We start from the raw sequence: 19,004 nt of genomic DNA on the forward strand, positions 1-19,004 counted from the left end.
GATTATATTTTGCTCTCATTGGCTCTTTCTCATTTCTCAATATGCTCTAAAATATCGGGACACCTGCGCCTTGCAAAGTGAGAAAATGGTGTTGCTGCACTGTTCGCACTACACAAGCTTGTCACGCTTGTCACTGTTTTGTTGCCATGGTTTGTTGCCGTTCCCAAAAAATTGGACTGGAAAATCTAGGATAAATCTAGACTGCACACAGTTTGTATAATCTCCATAGAAAAGCATTGCAGATAGAGTGGGAATCTCTGGAACAGCCACAGAAAAGCCTAAAGTCACCATGCCCAATGTCAAGCATCAGCTAGAGGGGTATGTAGGTCCCCAGCATTTGGTCTGTGGAGCAGTGGAATTGCAAAACCTCTACAAACCTCTGTACATGTATTGTACACACATACAATTGGAAATCAATCATTACAAAGATTTTTTTTTTTAGATTGAGTTTTCATATGAAAGGCTAGAGCAACATGTGGAAGATCTGGTCTTTGTACCTCTTATAAAGCCTGCAGCCCTGGCTGTCTCCTTGCCGTGTGGTTTCCAGAGCTGCTCTGAACCGGGAGGTGAACTGCTCCTACACTCGGCTCTGCTAATCAGCACATCACATCAGTTTGTTTTTGCAAGGAATAATAAATAGCCTCCAGTTTGCCTCTCTCTCTCTCTGCACATACCCTGCCCCTGTATCTGTGAAAGTGCTCTAATCATTTCCTCATGATGCCATTATCATATTTCAAAGATGCTAGGACCACGTTTACACACATACAAAAGCTTCACAGGGTTTAATGATTGTTGTAAGGTGAGTTCAGAGGTGAATATTCAGAATGCGCGGGTTGATGTGGCTTAGACTTGACGCTGTTTTTGCGTATGTACTGCATATTTCTACACTTACGCAAAGACCAATACATTCTTCTCGATGTCAAAAAAGATGCAGTGAAAGTTCTACTTCTATCCTTCTCCTTCCTCATTACGTACATATTTAACAATGCAATACACTACAAGCATGTAAAACTTGGAATGTTAGAAGAAGGAAAAGTAGTAATCAGTACATGAGCTTCAGAATCCCTTGGTATGATGATGGAGCAGAGAGTAATGCAGGCCATGTTAGGAGAGGGAGGGAGAGCACTCCTCCTCCAGTGCAGCCTTTAAAGTGGCCAGGCTGGCAAGAGCAAAACAACTGGTTAGACCTTTGGGTTGCACTATGGTCTAAATGATCTTAAATGTCATTTCATTGTTACTCTTTCTCTGGCAGTTGTTTTATGTGAGTATGCAGCCCCCACTTATTGCGGGTAACATGGGGCATTTTTCTGAAGCGATGGCATTATAAAACTGTACTAACAGCTTTTCCCTTTTGATGATTCATGGCAATGATAGTCAGCTGGAATTCAGTGATAGGACACAGGCTAGCAATACATTAACCTTGCTCTCTGTCTCACAACTTTCTCATTTGCTTTACTTCACTTTGCTCAGTTTGTTTTGCTATCTACCTTTCTATATCTGTCTGCTCTATATCTGTATATGTGTGCTTGAATATATACCAGTCTGATTTTACTTTACTTCATCTCTCTTTCTCCTGTCCTGTTCTTCAGTGCAGTGTACTAGATTTTTTTTATTTCATGGTCTTGTTTTCTCTCATACACACATCCCCTGTGGATGCGCATGTACAAACTAATGTACAGTCGATATGTGCTCTCAGTGGGCTATTGTGCAAGCGCTAAGCCTGGATATTTAACTGTCCCAGCGTCTTCTTAAATTCTTTTCAAAATCTTTCCTACCCTCTTTTTCATAGTCCACACACACACACACACACACATACTTTGGCTGGCCTTCAGCATGTCTCTCATCTTCTCTCAGTGCACTGTGCCAAGCCCAGAGAGCTAGTGTGTGAGAGAGGCTACGCGATTGGCCTCGCTCCCCTGCAGAGTTCCCCAGACCAGACCCCACCCGCAGGCCCAGGCTTTAGTCACAGCCCTCCTGGAACGGATACCCCTGCATTCTCAGCTCTGAATTTCTGTGTTTGGGCAGTGCCTCAGTTCCTCAGTGTTAGAGACTCATTTGGAGTGTTTTATGATGACATGGGTACACTAGCGAGAGTGTGTTCGCTGTTACCCCATGCATTGAGCCATGCTGTGTTGGGTCGTCTGGCTTTCATTGGAGACATTGCTGCAATCATGTTTGTTTATGCGTTGGAGCGATCTGGAAATGTATTTAATAGTTGAGGATTATCAGGTTGAACAGACTATTGTATACAAAGCGTTTGACAGAAATCAACAAAGGGAAAATGGAACAGACATTCACAGACTGCTGCTCTACTGTGAGATACCATGTGCTGACCTCAAAGGAGGGAAAAAGGAATCGAACAAGCAGCTGTGGATAGATGACTCTAGAAATCATGACAGAGCGGCCCTCTTCAACAGCCTTCTGAATTCATTTCAAGAGCCTACTTAAACTGTCTGCTTGACTTACAAAACATTTATTACTAAGGAATTGCGCATACTTATGTTTGAAGGTGATATCCATGGATTTAAATGAGACTGGAAAAAGCCTCACAGTGAGATAGAACGCCATCGGTAGACAGTAGCATTACAGAATAGGCGTAGAACAGTTCAATAAATGGGTTCATATTTCTTCAGTTGAACCTTTCAGGTTTTAAATCATACAAAGTCTAGAGAACATTTGGAGGATTTTAAGGTTATGGGATCTCTGCGGGTTGATATTTGCCTTTAGAAACACTTAGAAACCATTTCTCAGTGTTGGCAGAATGTACCTGAAACAGTGCTTCAGATATCCCCTTACTGGCTCCTTTTCCTGAGGTCATAAGGTTAGCATGGCCATGCAGTTCTCCCCAGTGTATGAAGTGCAGAAGTATGAGAATCGCTCTCATCTGTCTCAAAAAACATGTGGTAGCGTTTACATGAGCACTTGAAAAATTACTCGATTTTTCTTTATTTATTTACCCCGACATTTTTTGCCATTCTTTATTTAATAGTTTCCATAACACAAACTGGATCACAAAAGAACAAAATGGATACAAGTAAAGGAACGTTTCCGGGCAGAAAGCACCGTTCCCTGTACAGCTCGGATGGATCTTGACATGCTGAATGCTGTTGAAAGCTCTTACATTGTCCTGATGCTGGGTCAGCAGTGGGTCATGTTTCAACACTGGACAGCACAGCTGGCCGCGGACCCACTGGAGCTAAATTGAGAGATTTGTGTGTGTGTGTGTGTGTGTGTGTGTGTGTGTGTGTGTGTGACTGTGTGACTGTGTCAGTGTGCCAGACTGGAGACAAGGTCTGATTGTCACTCGTTGGCATTGTGGAGTGCTTGAGACAAGCTTTCTGTTGGATTCCAGATGTTACTGCTGTTCTCAGAGAACCAATTTATAGTTTGATTTCTCTTCTGAGACTTAATCTCATATGTTCGTAATAGAACACAGGGAGAGTACTACCATAACTATTGGGCTATATGAAAACTCATTTCACATCTAATGCTTTAGCAGAAATTCTCCTGACCGCCCTCTTGTGGACCAGGCAGAATTCAAAATGTAAAGTATTTGAGGACTTGGCACAGAACACAGAGCACACAAATCACACCCATTGTGTGCATAATGTCAAAACATCCAGGTTTTAAGACTATAGCACTTCGGGGACTGATGTAGTGTGGGCTGTGCTGAAGCAGAGCCATGTTGCAGTCACAGCTGTGAGAGAGAGAGAGAGAAAGAGAGGGAGAGAGTAAGAAACAGAGGCTTTAGCAGGAGGCTGTGCATGGGCCATGTCCTCAACTGCAGACTCTCTATGCTGTGCAGGTGTGCATTCGAGTCCCCTGGCGAATGTGTGAGGAAGGAATGAGTCACTCAACACACTCCACTCTCAGATGTGACTCATCCTCGTCCCTCTTGCTCTACCTCACACACTCTGTTTTTATTGGGCTGACAGAGATAAAGCATAGCCTTAATCCAACCTCTCTTCAGTTCAGTTCAGTTCAGTTCAGTGGAGCTTTACTGGTATGGCTCTCAAACAATACAATATTGATAAGAGTTCAGATGAATTGAGTTCAAAATGATGATGATTAAAGTCAATGAACATTGTGGTAATACTTTGTGCAAACAGTAATACTCAGTTCAAAGAACGCATGTGTTGACAGTATTGTTACGTGACCATATACAGTACTGTCATTCTGCTTGTAGGCTTTTCATTCTGTGTTCTTTCTCTCTTTTTCGTTTTACTTTGCTTCACTTCACTTGTATTCATCTTATCTCTACCTGTCATTTGTACCTGTCTGGTTTTATCACAACGTCCATTCATCATACCTCGCTGATTCTTGTTCTCTCTCTCAGGCAGAGGCACTAGGTCCAGCGCTGCAAGCAGAGATGGAGGTGAAGGAGGCCATTCAGATCCAGCAGAGTGAAAACGGAGAAATGGTCCAGATCCAGATGCCCGTCAACACTGTCGGCACCTGAGAGACCGGCGCATGAGTTCTCTCTCACAAGCCACAATACTTCTACACACACATACACACACAAACGTACACATACTCTACCATGATTCTACAACAGAACTTTCTAAAAGGGGAGAGAGAGAACCTGAGACTGAGAGTTGTGGATGCTTACTTAAACAAAATCAGTGACTTGAGTCTGCAACCATGAGCTAAACCCAGGCAAAGAGTGTTAGTTCAGATAAACACTGCACAAATTCCTTTTGTGTCAACCTGTCTGTCAATCTCCTGAAAATCACAGCCTGTTAAAACGGCCGTTTAGATTAGCAACACACTAGCAGTGTTGCTTGTGCAGTAGGCTCGTGAGTGCTGCCTGTGTTACAGGCTCTGGCCCAGAAGTGGACAGGAGAAAGGCGTTTTAATCCCCCACCTCTCCATCTGCGGTAAATCACTCCAACACCTCTGCTGAGCAGGATGGGTTTATTTAACTAGAGCTTTGAGGAGCATGCCTAGCTATTAGGCCTTAAGTATTTCATCTAATCTCCCTCCAAATAGGACAAAAGCGCTGTTCTGTAAAAACTGAAGCTTGCTAATGAGAGCTTTACTTCTTATGTTTCTCAGAGGTTTTGGTTTCCGGTTAACTTGGGCCTTTAGCGTGAACACACTTTAGTTTTATTTAATTCTTTAATTTTGTATTTTTGTTGTTTGTTGTCAATTATTTTGGCTCCTATGTGGGCCTGCCCTCCATCTATCCTTACTCTTCAGCTTGTTTTCATGATGATTATCCCACAAAAGTGGTTTATTTGTTATATTTTATTTTAACAAGTGGAAATATTTGTGGTCCTCTTTTAAGAGGCAGATGATGAATACTGAATACTGTACATAGAAAATATGATAAAGGTGTATTTGGCAGTGACAGTATGTGTACATAGAGTATGAAATGCTTTTTCATTTTGTGTGTGTGTGTATATATATGTATGTGTGAGCGCGTGTGAATAAATAAATACTGTCGTCACATACTGGTACTGCAGTCGTCTCGTCTCGAGTGTCAGCGAGTACAACAGTAGCTGTCAGACTGCATTCAGTAGACAACAGGCACACTATCAGGAAAATTGTTTTCTTTCTACATATTACTGTGGGTGATGCTGTAATGGGTTGAGTTATGAGAGTGTTGTGCTGTATATGAGGGATTTTTTGAGTTTGGTGCCAGTGCTGTCATTGAGTATTTAGGGATATGATGTATTGTAAAAATCAGAAGGCAGTGGCATGCTGGGTTGGAGTGTTGTGGCTGTGTGAATGCTGTTAAACAGGCTGTCTGTTTTCTGTTAATTTCATTTTTCAGGGGACTGGGTGCGCTGAAACAAAATGGTTTGGGAAGGATCAAGAACTTCCGCTAGGTCACCACGCATTTTCTCAGCTAAGCTCAAGACACTGTGACCGGACTACTCACTTAGGAATCCACTCCTGTTGTAATGCTTCCTCTGTGTGAAAGAGAGAGGGAGAAAGAGAGAGAGAGAGAAAGTGTGTATATTCCAGATGAAGGAGTGGGTCTCTGGTGATGGGTATCAGAATGGCTGGGGGAGAGAGAGATAAAGAGTCTTTTTGGAGCTTCGGCGAGAGTTCCCACGCACTCTGTGATGTAATGGTGTATTTTGGAATGCTTGCAAGAAACAGTTCGTATGAAGGTTGATAAAACCATCTCCTCTCTATTTCCTTTTGTTTTCTCTTTGTCTCTGTGTGTCTTTTTACCACTCTGTGAGGCTTCCTATGTCTATCTTTCCAGGACCTTCACTGAACCGCTCTTTCTTTCTCAGATTTCTGTTCTCTGTTTCTCTCTCTTTCGCTCTCATCCTGTCTGTGTCTCCTTCTCTTCCTCTTTCCTCGTCTCTCTGTATCAGGGCACTCTTGGCAGAGTTGAAGCAGCAGTCTCCCCACTGCCCCATCCTGTTTTTTTGCCTGACTCCCCCTTCCCTAATGGGACCTGGCCGTCCTCTCTCCTCCTTCTTTAAAAAACAAAAAAAAAAATGGGAAACATCCCAGAATGGAACGGCCGGTGTTCTTCAGCTTTTACAACCTGGGCCCAAGGCCAGACACTGCTGATCCGAGGGCCTGAGGCTGCAGTGCTGATAAACTGCTAGGAAAAAAAAACCAAAAAAAAAAACCACACAATCATAATGGAAGAACGGACGACTAATGAGTATGGAAGGTTGTCCAGATGCAAAGAGAAGGTGGAGAGTGGTCTATCATCTCTCAGGTCTGTCTCCCACACTCGCTCAGACCCCTCACACCTCTGCAGCAGCTTGGCTCCAGCACACAACTCTTCCCTCTCTCGCTGGCTCTCCACTTCCAGCTTGGGTTCCCCTATGCTGTTCATCCATCCCTCTCCCTCTTCTCACAGTATGAGCTTGGAAGGGATATCTAGGGGATACGTTAAGTGCAGGGGAACGGTTTTGGAATTGGAACAAAAAAACGGTCAAAAGGTCCAAACAAGAAAACCATTTTAAAAATATCCCAGTGGTTTGTTTCCAGGGATGATAAATCAACACTTCTTAATCTCCTAAAAACAAAAGCAGCCAAGGGAGTCTTGGGGTGCTGCGAGGACACAGTAAGACTAGAGCGTTTACTATGCCACTGTTTCTCAACGTTTCACACTCATGCCCTCTGTTATGGTAGATGCAGCTATGAGAGCAGTCGAAAAACTTAGATTTGGTGGTTTATAAAAACATGACAGAGTTTAAATTTATAACAGCAAATTACATCATTTGCTCCTTGTAACTAATTCTCATAGGTCTGCCTCCCTGCTACACCCTCATAAAAAGCCATTGCCTAATGGATCTTTTATCACTTTATAATTCATAAACATAAGAAACAGATCTCCCGTGGTTATTGCAGGAAAGGATGGATGAGGCACAATAGGGCCAGGAGTTCAGTAGCAAAGAAGCTGTATTTTCCACAAAGCTCAGTGCTCTATACACCATGTCTCTTTATTTCAGTGTGGTATTCTTTTCAGTCCTTTTGAAAGGTTCCGTGCAGACAGTTTTAACAGACTTTCCAATGTTATTATAGGAACAGCGTCACAGATCCTGCTTTTTGCCTCGTAGCCCTTTTGGTGTTTCAGAGTTTGCCACTCTTTCCCCCTTGTGTTCTTTCCGCAGACATTATTCAAGACTCGAGGTGCCTATAACTTCTCACATTCCCCCAGTTATATGTAAATAAAATTGTGATGGATTTGTACTTAGATGGGTAGATGTACCTATGCTTAAGCTGAAGTGTATTTGTGAAGAAAGGAACCTGCCTAATTCATAATTCTCTTAGTTTCATCAATTTTTGTTCAGCACTTGGAATGCTATTGGTCATAGTTCTTACTTTTATTGAATTTTAGCGTCTCCAGTGTACATGACGCCTGTGTAATGTACAGCAATACTCAAAAATGAACTACCTCATTTCACCTGAACTAAAACCAAAAGCCATAAGTACTTTTACTTCCATAAAATAATATCTCAAAGAGATACAGTCGCCTAATACAGTGGTTCTTAACTCCAATCCTGGGGACTCCATATCCAGCTCGTCAGCTAATTATCTAGCCCTTTGTGAGTTGTATCAGATATATTGCCACCACTTTTTGAAATGCACAAATCTAGGACCAAGCAGGGGAAGTGTCTTCTCTTCTTAGTTTGAGAACTGTGTAACTTGACTATTTACTCTGAGGAGTTTGAGCAAATCGAGGAATTCTAGTTTTGCACGTCATGAACAACATTAGCCTGATTGACTGCTGATGCTCCTGTGTTGTGACCCACAGTGAGGACATAAAAACCAAATGTCTTATTTGCATTAAATGCAACAGAATCCAGAAATAAAGCACTGACCTGCACTGCTTTTATAATTCAAACTGTTTGCAACATTTGTATTGAAAGAAACACAAAGGTGCAAAGTTACAGGCAGATTAAGACTGCCACAAGCGTGTGCCATACTCCACAAGCAAGTGTGGATACTCTAAAGCCCCCCCATTCCCTCCAGAGTCACCCCGCCAGACATGCACATACACACATTACAAACATCCACTGCCACTAGTATGTGCCCATAAACATGTGACTGCTTGTGACAGGCACAACTTTTACCCCTGCCTAATGAAAACTACATAACCAAGTTGGGATGGGACAGTTGATACATACATAAATTGAGGAAAAACAGCACCACCAAACTTAAAAACCTAAACTACCAGTGACAATAGGCCAAGTATATCGCCACAGCCGGCATGAAAAATGTCCTTTACCTGAGCTTTGATGACTTTGTGTGCAGAAGCAGATATTTGCTTTGATATAGCCTTGCAATTTATGTAAAAGCCTTGTCAAGTTTTAAAATTTGTTTTTGTTTTAGAAAATAGGTAGAAAGAAACACTACACCATCAAGGTCTGTGGCAAAGGCACACTGCTAAATCTGGACTGGGGTAAAGGCTAATAGCAACGAATGCTAAGCAATGATTGAAGAGTTACGATGATAAGGCAGGTCTTGGGACCAGTCAGCTGGACTGTTTCACTCATCCAGGAATGACATGAGGAGTGTCAGATTTTCATTGGCCACAATACAGTGATAACTCAAAGACAATGAATCAAATGTTTTTTCTCTTTGTAAGTCCAATTAAAAAAACAGTTTTCTCAGTCTGATTGAGTATGCCTGTAATCAGTCTGGGTCTACTCGTGGTTATGTGCTGGGGAGACAGGTATAGGACTTAGCATATTGCTGTGAGAGCAACACACTGCCTTTCCTACTTACTATGGCAGCATATTCCAGACTTTTTTCAAATTCAAATGCAAATTTGCAAATGCTAATTCAACTGTGCATTTACAAGTGTATCTCCCTTGTGAGTGCGGGTTATTAAAGACAATTCAAATGCATTTGTATTTCTGTATATATTGGCTGGAAGTTAATATGGAAAAGCAAATGTTTTTGACATTTAATTATCATTGTCTTAGTGGTCTGACTGTGACGTATTAAAACTGGAATAACAACCCCCAATTTGCAATTGCATTTCCTCATCGTCATGTTTCAGCCCTGCCAAAATTAAAATGTATTTGCAATCCTGTTTGCTTTTGCATTTTCACTGTCACTGAGGCTCTCCTGTCAATCAAACACCGTGGACGGGATGTAGGGAGAGACTTTTTAATGCGTGTTTCAAGAGGAAGTGACTTAAAAGTGTACACTTTGGCAGTACTGGCACAGAGCTAGGTGCTTGTTTATAATACAGAGCTAGCAATAGCAACAGCTGTTTTAACAATTGCTAACCTGGCTAACTTTCACTGTTTTTACACACCCATTAGTAAGTAGGCAGGGGCCGCTAATGAGCTGGGTGGCCTAGTTTTCCAAAATCATCTTTTGGTGACCTTTTACTGATTTTCAACAAAAAGTTGAAAGTTTTGAGTTATTAGTATGAAAATTACATGTAATCAAAACTAATCTAACTGGTACCATTATGATGATGTTCATCCAAGGTAAAACTATTCAAAACTGCATCCCGTCAACCCCTTCAGAACAATTCTGTGGCATTTTTCCTCATCAGATTCCAAAATTTATCGGTCAGATAGGGTCATTCTACAGAATGGATGCCATTTCCACTATGTTTTTCTCTATTTTCATCAAGAGCGAACTTTTCTTTTTTAAATCCACAACATGAAAGATATGTTAATCCTCCAAAAAAATTATTGTACCAACACGTCACAGACAACACTGAGTTGTAATACATGAAATAAATTTTAAAAATCTAATAGTAAAAATGTCCTTTTTTGGAAGGTATCAATAGAAAGTATGTAATTTCATGTGTTTTTTTTTTCATTTTTAGATTCTTAATCTTGAAATATGAATTTGACATATCAGTGGCCTCAATGTTTGTACAAAAAAATACTAATTCACTTCAAAATTTCAAATAGAAGTTAAATTTATTTGATTAGTACACATTATTAATACAACAGCAAGCAAGGAAAAAGTTCAAATATACATTCTTGTATTAAACTAAACAAATACTTAATGGAACCATGATGGAGACAGATCTATCTGCAAATGTTATGAAATGTAACATTCTTCTTTAAACCCAGGAGAGTGAGTGAGTGATAGATAGTAAGTGAGTGAGTGAGTGAAAGATAGTGAGTGAGGGAGTGATGATAGTGGGTGAGTGAGTGAAAAAGAGATGGTGAGTGAGGGAGTGATGATAATGGGTGAGTGAGTGAAAAAGAGATAGTGGGTGAAGGAGTGATGATAATGGGTGAGTGAGTGAAAAAGATAGTGGGTGAAGGAGTGATGATAGTGGGTGAGTGTGTGAAAAAGAGATACTGAGTGAGTGAGTGAGAGATAGTGAGTGAGATACTGAGTGGGTGAGTGAGTGACAGAGATAGTAAGTGAATGAGTAAATGAGTGAGTGAGTGAGTTAACAGAAAATAAAGTGATTAGCCTTCATCAGAAACACTGATCTTGTAATACTCATCCTTGAGCTTTCCTACTCAAAGCACACATTTTAACCTATTCATTGGTAAAAGCTCCAATTAATTTAATTTTCACATTCAAATGGGAAGCAGAAGCACCCGTCACATCCCTTCCCACCCTGTCAAAATAAAACGTGACGTGATGGTATATGACAGGCAAATGGCGAATTTCATCCTGAAAAGGCTGCAGTTCTTCATGTAGTCAAGTTCCAAGTTCAATTTCCTTTCTTTGCATTGATAAATCTTTTTTGCATGACGTGATTGTGTTGGGCTTGACGGACCCCGTCTAACATGAAAAAGCAACAAATAAAAAATGAATACAGAACGTCAGAACTTGCCTGCTTTTGTTCCTGGCTGTTCAAAAGGCTCAAATGATGCCACTTCCTCATTTAATGCAACAGCATATTATTTATAGACAAAACAAGTTAGTGTGATGAGGTGGTAAGTCACAAAAAAAAGTGACAAAAGTTTCAAATAAAATAACAAAATCCACAAGTAAAATATTTTATTAGAAGAGGGCGCTAACCTGCACTCTCTATTGGTCAACTGATTTGGAGTGACAGGTCTATGAACACATAGCCACTCAGCATGAACTGTCCTCAACATGGCGGAACATGTTGTACTGAGTTCTGCAGTTGGTCCAGCTTTGTATGGGCATATCTGCCATCATGTTTGTGATATTCCTTTAAAATTATTAATGTAACATGTATGCATCCTGTGTCGACCTGTATAACAGGATAGTACTGTTATTTTGGGCATTGATGAACATAAACTTGTTGTTTATGAATTAACTAAGCTGCGCCACATTTCCAGTATCTGTAGTACAGATGTTAGCGTTAGCTAACCTTGCAGCGTCCGAGCCATACTGGCAACGGGACTAAACTGCTTAAATATCTAAAATTAGTTACTGCATTAATATGAAGACAGTGATTTGGAGCAGCACATTCTGTAAACTAGCGTGCTGAAATAGGAAGCCTGTTTCAGTGACTGACATGGAAGAATTCTGTGGCTAGAAACAAGAAAAGCTGACAGAAAAGCCTCCATAACCCCCAGAACATAAACACAGGTGAACTTTATTTATTTATTTGACTTCTGAAATGAACACTGAGGACATTTCCAGTTCAGTGGTCAATATATCATTGAAATATCCAATGTTTTTATCTATTAAATGAAAAAGGAGAGACAGTTCAATTTTTATGTATTTTGACCATGGTACCTTTTGTACTGTAATAAACAATGGTGAAGGCCAATTGATGAAACTGGGGACTAACTAACTTTGTAAACCGTGCCAGAAAATTAGACATTCACCTACCATACCATGTGTCATACACAGATGGCAGAAAAAGTGACGCAGTTTAAAAAAATGATGTGCTATTTATATATATAGATATATACATTTGTGTTGATGTTGTGGACTAATTTGACACTCGTTAGTTTCTGGTGGAGTTTTACACAACAGTATTCTCTAAAACTAGGCGAGCAAATGGTAAAACAAAGCAATTAGCTTACTGCTTTTCTAAAATCGCAGCCAACATAAAATATGATAAAATACACTAATTTTTAGAAAATAATTTAATTCATTAATAACAATTATAGATGTAAACAAGTATTCTGCCAAGAAATGTAGTTTCTTTAGAGCAGGAGTGTCAAACTCAACTACTAAAAGGGTCATATTAAAAAATCTAAACAAATCCGTGGGTCAGACAACATCATGTTTTATTTCACTTTTAATGAACATTTTGGTATAAACCGAACTGACCACTGTTTATTCAAAATATGCACAAACTTCAGCAGTAAAATATAGGCACTTCTAGTAGACCTTGAAATATTACATGAATACTTGAAATATTAAAAAATTAAGTGTTTATGTTGGTTGAACTGCACCTGAAATGCAGCCAGTGTGTTCGGTGACATGAATGGTGTATGAGATGAGGTGTAACTGCTGTTCCATAGATTGTTGTTGGGGTAGGAGAGTCAGAGCGTGCATTACGTTGTGGTGCATGCTGGGGATTGTAGTGCAGTGCATTGTGAATCGGTCTATTATTAATAAAAAATTAAAATACTTTTGCGGGCCGGAGAAGATTGTGGACCTTATGTTTGACACATGGGCTTTACAGTGTGGTATTGTTGCCAAGTAACTATGGACTTTCAATAGAAGTCATTTCATTAACATTTTAACGTTTTGTCATATAACAATGAACATATCATAACACAGCAAAAACCTTCACTTTATAAGTACTTTTTGGTCACCAAATTACCACTCTCATATAACACCACTCTCATATAGCACCAACCCAACGGCAGCCCTCATCCCAAGCTGGGGCTCAGTCTTGAACAGCTGCCTGCTCCCTGCATAGTTCACTACACAGGAATTTAAATACTGACCCCTGCATCCCAACAGTGCATAATATAGCTAAAAACAGTTATTTGGGATTTAGCCACATCCATACTCGACAAATAGGGCACTACTTGGCTGTGGAAGCTAGAATATCAAAACTTCCCTAGCCCACTACATAGGGAGTATGACGCTGTGTGAGATTTAGCCTGTGTTTGATGCTACCTCTGACTGTAACACAGACATTTGAAGCGTGTAAGCCATTCAAGTGACATTCTTTAGCCTTTTATATTGCTGTTTTACATTGAATTGTATTATAGGTACTGTAATTCAAGCCTGTAATATTAATGATGACATTATTTATTATCTTTTAGCCTGTTAGCTAGCTGAGCAGCCTAGTTCTAGTTAAGAAAATAAGCTGTCAGCTCCTCAGTTTAATCAGAAGCGGATCCTTACTTCATCAGTACGCTCGGTGGTCCATGAGAGCAGCATTAGAGTCAAGGATTATTCATCAACAGCACAAGGATTTTTCATGTCGTGGCGCAAAAATAAAGAGTTCAGTTGTTGTGATGTCACAGCTGTGCGTATATCATTTATTTTAAAATAGCTTCGATCGTGGCACAGCCAATCAAACTTTAGGACCAGAACTATCCGTTTTATAAGAGGTTAGTGGATAGCGGCAGCCAGCCCCCTCTGTTGGCCAAAACAAGCACAATGCATGTAGTCTGCCCAACTGCAGGTCATTCTTAAGACTTTCCGGTGTGTTTTTATTTCACAGTTAAAAACTGGGACATTTCTGGGGACAGCCCACCAATAGCGGGGGACGTCTGGTCAACTTAACTTTATCCCCTTTTGTAATAATTAAACATGACCCTTTATTCACTGTCTCGCGGCAGCAGTAACTCATAGCTGGCAGTAATCAGTGGTATTTTCTGCTCGATACTGCATTCATGCCAGTGCTACGTTATTTCCCTCAATCACAGCAGATTCAATGATTTCCTGAGCCAACACACCTGATCAGCTCATGAAGGGCTCGGTAATCAGTTGATGAGCTGATCAGGTGTTTTAAGGCAAGGGATACTTGAAACCGTGCGGAGCTACAGTTCAGTAGAAGTAGGGCTAATAAACTGCAGCAAAGCTTGCCTAGTTAGCCCTTTAGCAGACGCTACTAGGCTAGTTAGCATCTAGAAACCTGAAAGGTGGTAAAACTTTGTTCAACAGCTGTTCACCAAATATACTTCGACTTCCAAAATATATATTTTACACAGCTTGACACAGGACCTGAGCACTGTGTAACAATAAATATGACAAAACACTCATCATGTCAGCGCTATGCTGTCCGGCAATACTACTTTCAGTACTTAGTGCTCCATGTTTGTGGCAGATTATGGCTCACAGAGTGGCCCTGGCTGCCTGTTCATAAGACCTGCCACTCCAAATCAGTTGACCAACAGAAAGTGCAGGTGAGCACCCTTTTCTAAAACCACCAACTGTTGAAAAAGTGCCAAAAGTCAAAAGCAAAAGAAAGATTTAAGTAGCAAAAAAATATATCAGCAAAATCAGCAAACAGAAAAAAATCAAGAAGCAAAAACTGGCAAAAGAAAATGAAAAATCATTCTGAAAAGTTAAGGTTGACCTAACTCTCATTATTTGTATTTGCAACATTTTTTGGACACTCTGATACTCAATATTTTGCTTTTAGATTTTATAATTTTAATTGAAAACTGACTCCATATAAATGGCAACCGTTTCTTAGAATGACTTAACTAACTTACCGCGCGCGCAGTCAGCCCCTGAAATTTAAATCTCAACGGATCAGCAGGACACAGATCCAAGAGTCAACTGAAAACGCACAGTTCGGCAGACCCTCAAGGGTCGTCTGACACAGGACAGGTGAGGAATATTATTATGTCTGGGTCTTACTCGCATAATTTTGGTGACTCAGCAACGTTAACGTATCTTGGGCCTTGTGAATTTAACCAGTTAGGCCAACCTAAAGCTAGCTAGTTAGTTAAGATAAATGAGGTAAAGTTAGATGCCCACCGACGGTAATACACTTATTTTGTATTATTTTTCAATATAATTATCAGCTAACTTAACTATCTACTATATATATATATATATATATATATATATATATATATAATATATATATATATATACACAGTCCACTACAAAAGTTTGTGCGCTTCTGGTCAAATTAACCTAGTTAGCTAACTAGCTAACGCTAGCATCCTCTACAGGCATCACACTTCTGCACGTTTTAACACACAGTTGCCGTTTATTTGCTGAATTTAAAATTTAACGTTACTGCACATTTTATGTTTTTTTCTCCAATATGTTAGACTGAGTAACGTTAAATAAATAGCTAGAATGTGTGCACTGCAGTTAACCTACGTTAGCAGAAAAATGTCAGTTTGTTCCCTGTAGAGGAAGTTTTAACTAATTTTCAAATAAACCAAACATGTCATTTAACTTGTACGTACGACTGCATTCTGTCTTCTTTAGGTTTAGAACAAAATTTAACATGCTTTGTAACGTCCAGAATGAAGGGTAACCGCCTGTGTAAATTTATCTGACGTGGTGAATCAGCTTTTCAATGATACCTACTCAGTTACTGTTCTTTTCTTTTGTTGTCAGAAGAAAGAGACACGTTGCTGTATCTGCTTCAGTCATGCTTTTACCTGAGGATGGTTTAAGGCTGTCTGTCCCCTGTGCCGAGGTGATGTGAGGTGAGCAAGTCCCTCTCTGTCGTTGGGGCTGTTAACTTTTCAGCCAGTGGGAGGGGGGCTTGCGGAGAGGGAGCTCGCGCAGCGGCCATGGAGGAGCTTTTCCGCTGCGCTCGTCAACAACGGCTGCACGGTTTCACTGAGGCTGCCTTTCTAAAGCGGAGAACAAGGGTGAGTGCACCTCTGCCGCTACACTGCTCTTTGCGTAGTCCGGAGAAATACGGGGGGCAAACGGGCAACTTCACATAAAAACCCCGCGCGCGTCCTTACGGTGAACTCGGGAGGCGATGACGTGAGAATTGAACAACTTTGACAGGTTCAGTCGACCAGTGTTCATTTAGCATCATCAAACGGCCGAGTGAAGGCTACGCTACTTTTAATAACGCTCTTCCAGCTCGCTGTGGCACAAGGCTAACAGATTGCTCTTAAAGTCGACGAAAGAATAGCAGCATTAGCTACTTTGATGAGGTGAAACACTGTGCATTGACTTATTTTGTCAGAGGAACCTCTTCATGTGAGGATGTTGGATGGCATCTGTGAGGTCATATGAATTGAATTAACCCTACTTCTTTAAACTTCTCTTCGCTAGCCTCCAAATACTTAGAAAAAAGATAAAACTTTACAGAACTACAATGACTGCAGATCTAAACTAGTGGACCTCTCTTCCCTTCCTCACACAGACAGTATCAGCCATTTTTCTTTAGCAGCAGTAAGTAAACCTTTGCAAGATGTTATAATGAAAAGTTATAAGTGGCTTTGATATCTGTAGTTAGATAGGAGGATGTGGGGGAAGTGTGAGGGAGGAGGAAGAAGATGCTCACTCTGTTCTCTCAGAGTTTGAGACACACCAGCTGCACCTTGCACGCTGAGAAACAGCTTGGACATGTGGGATTCAGCCAGTGTTACTGTCAAGGTCACCACCCACCACCATATCCTACTTGTATCTGTATTTGTCTAGTATATAAACAGTTGTTTCCAGGCCTAACAGTGTTCTAGTTCGATGCTCTTATGATTGTTCATATTTAGCCTCTCATTTTGGCAAGAAGTTAGCATTGCCGTAAATGAATGTAGCTGGACATACACAGAAGTGGCTAATTATCCTGTTTAGCGTGGAGTTGTGGTCATGCTAGCAGCACTCGTTGGATGCAATAGTGAATTCATGAAGGTTACAGGGTAAAAGATAAATATGCTGTAGGTACAGCCAAATCAGTATATTTTGCATGTATGTGTAGTGGCTTATGATTGCTCAGTTTAAAATAATAGTAGCATTAATATCAATAATAATAATAATAAACAGTTCTGCTTCCCCCTCCCTTTTAGCCCATTGCTGGTTTAATATGTATATGAAGGATGTATTGACACTGTGGTTTCACTCACTCTCACCTCACTTATACTGTTTAATGAGTTTGGTGTCTTGTCTTCAAATAAACAATACTTTGGTTAAGAGCGATATTGGACTCCCAACTTACACAGTATGATTGTTTATCTCAGATCAAATCCAAATAGTTACAGTGTGTCTGCAGTTTTCAGATATTTGTCCAATGACTTATAAATATTGTGCAGGCGCAGATAATCATCTTGCTTGCAGTTCCAAACCTTCCACAGGTCTGTAAGCATTCAGAATAACCCAAATTAGAGAAAGACAGTGGCAGTGTCCAAGCAAGGAAAGAGACAGTCCAAGCCAAATCGCTTTAGTTGCTTTTTACAAATGGGGCAAATAATCATCATTTGTGAGCGAGGTCTGGGCTGTGCGGTCTGAGTGGGTGTACACATACTAATATTAAGGAATGTGTTAACCAAACTGGCATTGCAAAGTCAAATAAAGGCTAACAGTTACAGCTTTGGCAGTGAAAGTGTCATTTCAGCATGGCCATTATTCATAATGTTTCATTTTAATTGGAAAGGCATCAAATCAAACAATTATATTTAAAGAAAACAGATTTTGGATCCACTTTTCAAATGGTTCACTTCTGGTTTGGCCTGGGCCTGGTTATTTTTGAGTGCAACATATCGTTGCTCAATAGAACATATATGAGCTGATCTTTGAGTGCTGGCCTTTGCAATTAGGTAATAGCATAATTAATGCTGTTTCTATTGAATGTGCTCTAACTGTACAGTCATTGATAGATTTTAGCAATCCCATTCACAGTATTACGCAAAATAATCACAATCAAAATGAAACGCATGGGTAGTGGCCCTTGGCTTTTGTAAACTTTTTACTCCAGTTCTGTGAGGGAACGTCCAAAATATACTTGTGGACATGTGAAAAGTTAGCATTCTTTAACACACAAGAGGCTGCCACAACTTAGTCTGAGTTCAAATGGTGAAATGTGATTATTGTCATAGTTTATTGACTTAAATCATGTTAGTCATGAGAAAACCTATTAAATAGATGTTTATGAAACATACATCCATGATGGATTATTTGTGACATCTGACAAATCTGGACTCAGAAGTAAGAACGCTGAATGATGCAAATTACACTTAAACTGGATTGCAGTCTATCTGATTTTAGTAAGGCAGTAGAGTGAACCCTTTTATTAAATGTGACAAATACTGAATAGTCTTTTGTTTTCTGAGTGGGACTAGACCCTGGGTGCCTGTTTGGAATAACATGTTCTTATTCCATGGGAGAAAGAGCTCTTTTTGTTAATGCATGAGAACTCTCACGTGATGAAAGTAAATCCTTTTTTTTTCTCTCCCAACACAAAGTTTGACTTGCTTGAGAAAAGCTGCCTTTGATTTTCCTCCTCATATCTTTGTTATGGTTACAAATATGATCATTCCAGATGGAGCACTCATGTCGTGCTGCAGTTGCAGCCAAAAATGTTTGATAATTTTTGACTCTTTCGACAGCAAAGCACACAAGTGCCAAAAGCAAGCATTTAGAAAATACTTATTATCAAAGCTGTCATGTGGTCTTAATTGTTTCTGTATTTATAACTTGCACCACTTATTTTATTATTACATAAAAGTCTTTTAGGTCAAATGGTTGGGATTTTTGTGTACACGGGTGCGACTGGGACTCGTATG

At 40.2% G+C, this 19,004-nt stretch overlaps 1 protein-coding gene across 2 annotated transcripts in view; it reads left to right on the forward strand.

Moving 5' to 3' along the window:
• Positions 1-4,848, forward strand: part of LOC118811567 (BTG3 associated nuclear protein) — a 45,597-nt gene extending 40,749 nt beyond the window's left edge. For both annotated transcript variants that reach the window (XM_036575862.1, XM_036575863.1), the window contains exon 13: positions 4,337-4,848. In XM_036575862.1, coding sequence (XP_036431755.1) covers positions 4,337-4,459 — 123 coding nt within the window. In that variant the 3' untranslated portion in view covers positions 4,460-4,848. The remainder of the gene's footprint in view (positions 1-4,336) is intronic.
• The last annotated feature ends 14,156 nt before the right edge of the window (positions 4,849-19,004 follow it).

Source organism: Colossoma macropomum, unplaced genomic scaffold (genome assembly GCF_904425465.1).
Source record: "Colossoma macropomum unplaced genomic scaffold, Colossoma_macropomum, whole genome shotgun sequence".
Classification (NCBI taxonomy): domain Eukaryota; kingdom Metazoa; phylum Chordata; class Actinopteri; order Characiformes; family Serrasalmidae; genus Colossoma; species Colossoma macropomum.